This window comes from Plasmodium reichenowi, chromosome 10 (assembly GCF_001601855.1).
Source record: "Plasmodium reichenowi strain SY57 chromosome 10, whole genome shotgun sequence".
NCBI lineage: Eukaryota > Apicomplexa > Aconoidasida > Haemosporida > Plasmodiidae > Plasmodium > Plasmodium reichenowi.
Window position 1 is genome coordinate 655,911 of NC_033655.1, and position 4,730 is coordinate 660,640.

At 17.5% G+C, this 4,730-nt stretch overlaps 2 protein-coding genes across 2 annotated transcripts in view; one reads left to right on the forward strand and one right to left on the reverse strand.

Moving 5' to 3' along the window:
* Positions 1-3,307, reverse strand: part of PRSY57_1017200 (hypothetical protein) — a gene marked incomplete at both ends in the record, with an annotated part of 3,645 nt that extends 338 nt beyond the window's left edge. The window contains one exon of the mRNA XM_012907761.2: positions 1-3,307. This exon is cut by the window's left edge and continues 6 nt beyond it. Within this exon, the coding sequence (XP_012763215.2) occupies positions 1-3,307 (3,307 nt within the window).
* A 1,283-nt stretch (positions 3,308-4,590) lies between these two features.
* Positions 4,591-4,730, forward strand: part of PRSY57_1017300 (26S proteasome regulatory subunit p55, putative) — a gene marked incomplete at both ends in the record, with an annotated part of 1,889 nt that continues 1,749 nt past the window's right edge. Inside the window, one exon of the mRNA XM_012907762.2 lies at positions 4,591-4,713. Within this exon, the coding sequence (XP_012763216.2) occupies positions 4,591-4,713 (123 nt within the window). The remainder of the gene's footprint in view (positions 4,714-4,730) is intronic.

Genomic DNA, 4,730 nt, shown 5'->3' on the forward strand with positions numbered 1-4,730 from the left:
TTAAATTAATTTCATTTTGTTGGGTCCTATTTTGGTTAACATGATCAAGAAATGAATTCATTTTTTTTAACATATTTAATGATAATAGATGAAATATAAATTCTTTATGTAACAACAAAGTATTATTATTATTATTATTATTATTATTATTATTGTCATGATTATTTTTTTTGTTTTTTTTGTTGTGGTATGGTCGAATACAATAACAAAAGTTTATTATATTTAAATGTAAACATAATAGACATGTATATATTTGTCTTATAGTAATTTCGTTGAGTTTATGAAGTTCCATGTTGTATAATATGTCGAAGAGTATATAAGCTGATGCTGGTATGTATATATTAAAAGTTTTGAATTTTTTTTTAAAATATAATTTGAATGGATATATATTATTATCCATATGATTATTATTTGTATGTTTATTCATATATTTTATGTTATAAATATTTACCAATAAATTATTCTTATTATATAGTTCAAATGGGCACAAGAAATGTGGTACACTCAACATAAAATAACATAACAAACATTTTTTATCTAATGTTATAATATGATAATGTTGAAAAATTAAAAAGAAAAATGTACGAAGTGTATATAACATAAGTATATCTATATATTTTTTATATGAATGTAAAAATAATAAGGATTTTTTAGGATATAGATTTAAATTCATCCAGAAATGTTTATCATCCTCTTGTTCGTTTTGTTGATAGGACATGAAATTGTGGTATATATTTTGCCCCTCTTTATTATTATATAAATTAAAATGATTACCACTTTTAAAAATATTATAATTATAATTATAATTTTGATTATTATTACAACAAATGGTAGCTTCTTGATTAGTGGTTTTTATTTGTATTTCATCATTACATGTATTACGTTTCATCAAAATATCCATTTCAAGGATATCACGCATAAGTATTTTGTTTTTATTTACCAATTTGTCATATTTTATGCATATTGTTGATATATCATACGGAAAATATATATGATAATAATATAAAAACATATTTATATTTTTTATAATATCAAACTTTGAAAAAGATTGAAAAATTCGTATACACATGGATATATCACTATCGCTTAATAAATGCAACTTTTTTTTTCTTTTTTTTTTTAATATTTCATTATTATTGTTCTTGTCATCATTCTCTACATTTAATAATAAAAGATATATAATTCCTTGATTATTTTGTTTTATTTTATTTTTATACATGCCATTATTTATGGATCCAATACACAATTTATTTTCCATATATTGTAAATACTTCCACTTAACTATCCTTACAAATTGATGAAATAATAAAAAGGATATTTGTTCGTCATATATATTTCTTTCGTTTATAGCATATAAATAATCAGCTATACTATGTAAGGAAAAATATCTCCATAAATAATGAACTCTATAATTTAAAGCATAAAAAATATTCAAAGAATTTATTTTTAATTTACATATAGATAATATAATTGATGATATCTGTAGAGATGTAAAATTATTTAAAATTTTTTCATTTTTCTCTATATGATTTATTATTTTATTTAATACATTCCAACATTTCAATTTGTCAAGCTTACCATAATTATTTATACAAAGGAAAAAATCTGTTGGTGATGATAATGATAACAAATTATTTTTTAACCTATGGAAGTAATCATAATATACATTGTACATATTTTCCATATTTTTTATTTGATTCGTAGAATAATATTCATTATATATATTTAATTTTTTTATTATATTATTTACAAAATTTTGAAAACAAGTATCCGTTATTCTTTTACGCATGCACAATTTGTTAATTGTATGATTACTCTTTATAGCTAGTTGACACCTAGAGAAGGAATATAATATATTACATATATCAATATTGTTTAGATGAATAAAATATTTATTAAAATATTGAAGACAGATATAAAAAAATTCTATATGAATAACATTAGATTTGACTAAGGAATGTAAAATGATAACAAGTTTGGAGATATTACATTTGTTAGGAGATATATCAACACATTTGTTTTTATTCATAAGGTATGAGAAGATGGTACTGGAAGATTTGTTTTGTGAGATAAATTTTTTGTGATTCTTATCATTATTATTGTTGTAATGATTGTTATTATTATGGTTGTCATTATTATTGTTGTCATTATTATTGTTGTCATTATTATTGTTGTCATTATTATTGTCATTATTATTGTCATTATTATTGTTGTTATTTTTATTATGATTAATTAAATATAAAACAAAATAATCAGCAAAATAATAACCAAGCAAATTATATTTCAACAAATTCATTTTGGAAAATAAATTGATCGTACAGCTTATACTATCCAAATTCATATTTTGTATATCTATAATAAATCTATAAGCTATTTGATCATATATATTATGATACTTACAAATATTACTTTTATCATTTTCTAATATAATTTTATCATCTTCTAATATACTTTTATCATCTTCTAATATAATTTTATCATCTTCTAATATACTTTTATCATCTTCTAATATAATTTTATCTTTAAAAGATATATAACGAAAAGGTGATGAGGACTCGTTTTTAATATTTTCATATGGTACTTGATGGTATTGTAAATTATTGTTCATAATTTTATTATTACATATACTTTGATTCATTATATGTTTATTAAATATTTGTTTATGATTTTTATATTGGATATTTTTGTTTTTTATATCATATAACAAATGTATATTACTTAAAGCATTAGCTATTATATAATAACTCTGTATATTAATTCTATGAATCATATACCCTTTTATTAACTTATTCGATGCTTTATACCAAAAAATATGATCTTTAAAATATTTTATTTTTGAAAGTATATTCATACAATAAGATAAATCTCTTCCCATCATTTTATCATAATTTATTTTACAAATTATTTTATCATATTGCTTATATATATATATTAATTTTTTTTCTTTTGAACATTCATACATAATATCCATTTCAAAAGGATCCTTGATATAACTTATTTGCTCATTATCCTTTACATCATTAACATTTTCATTTTTTATATATCTTTCTGATTTATTTATTATATTTACTTTAATATTATTATTTTTGTCTTTCTCTTTTTTATTTCTGTCCTCATGTTTTCTTCTTAATTGTTCTGTTACATTTTTTAATTTTTCATTAAGATGATAAAATATGCGACTTATGTTTGAAGAATATTCAGATCCTGAGCTGTAGTTCTTTTTATAAATAATATTATAACCATGACACAATGTTAATTTATTAATATAATTTAATTTATCATACACTTTAAGATGTATAGAAAGCATATTCTTAACAAATTCACAGATCTTATCTTCATTGTATTTTTTTTTTTATAATTATATAAACATATATTTAATTATACAATAATAATACTTAATTATAATAATACTTAATTATAATAATAATAATTATAAATTTATATATTTAATTATAATAATACTTAATTATAATAATAATTATAAATTTATATATTTAATTATAATAATACTTAATTATAATAATAATTATAAATTTATATATTTAATTATTATAAGGTGCCTTCATAAAAGATAAAATAAAATATTCAATATGTTTTACAAAACAATATTCTTATAAGAGAATCTGTATTCATCTTAACATTGGTATGAATTAAAAAAAAAAAAAAAAAAAAAAAAAAAAAAAAATAATATTAAATAATATACACATAATATTATATTTATGTATATATATATATATATATATATATATATATATATATATATATATTTATATATGTGAGCACACTTTATAACATATATTATATATATATATATATATATATATATCATATCATATATATATATTTATATAATATGCATATATTTTTTTTTTAATGGGCAATTATTATGTATTTATAAATTTATCATATAAGAAATGATGAAATATATAATATAAAAAAAAATTAATAAATATATGAACAAATAAATAAATGTGATAATATATTAATTAATGTATGTTACATCTTATTCATATGGTTTATTTAAATATAACAATATATAATAATATTATATACATTTGAATTATATTTATTTTTTTAAAAAGAAGAATAAGATAACAATAATTTGTTTCGTTTTATAAAATTATAATACTTTTTGTAAAAAGTATTTAATAAATATATAACATAATATATATATAAATATATATATATATATATAACATATATATTTATTTTTATATGTTTTTACATTTTATTTTTTTTGTTGAACAAAAAATTCGTTTTTCTTAAAGATTAATATAAATCCATAGTTCCATGCGAATCACATATCCAAAGTATTTTGTTTCGCATATGTATGGATATATATTAAAACAAATATAAGAGTAATAAACAGATTTAAAAAAGAAAATAAACAAACAAATAAGCAAATAAATAAACAAACAAATAAACAAATAAATAAACAAATAAATAAATAAACAAATAAATAAACAAATAAATAAATAAACAAATAAATAAATAGATAAATAGATAAATAATCAGTTCAATTTATCTAATAATCATACATATATATATATATATATATATATTTATTTATTTATTTATTTATATAATACGATGGATGATAATACAGCTAACATAATTGGATCTCATGATAATATTTTAACAGACCCAAGGATAACACAAGATTGTAGTGCTGAGACGAATGAATTGTTAAACAAAGCAGAACAGCATTTCAAGGTATTTAAAAAAAAAAA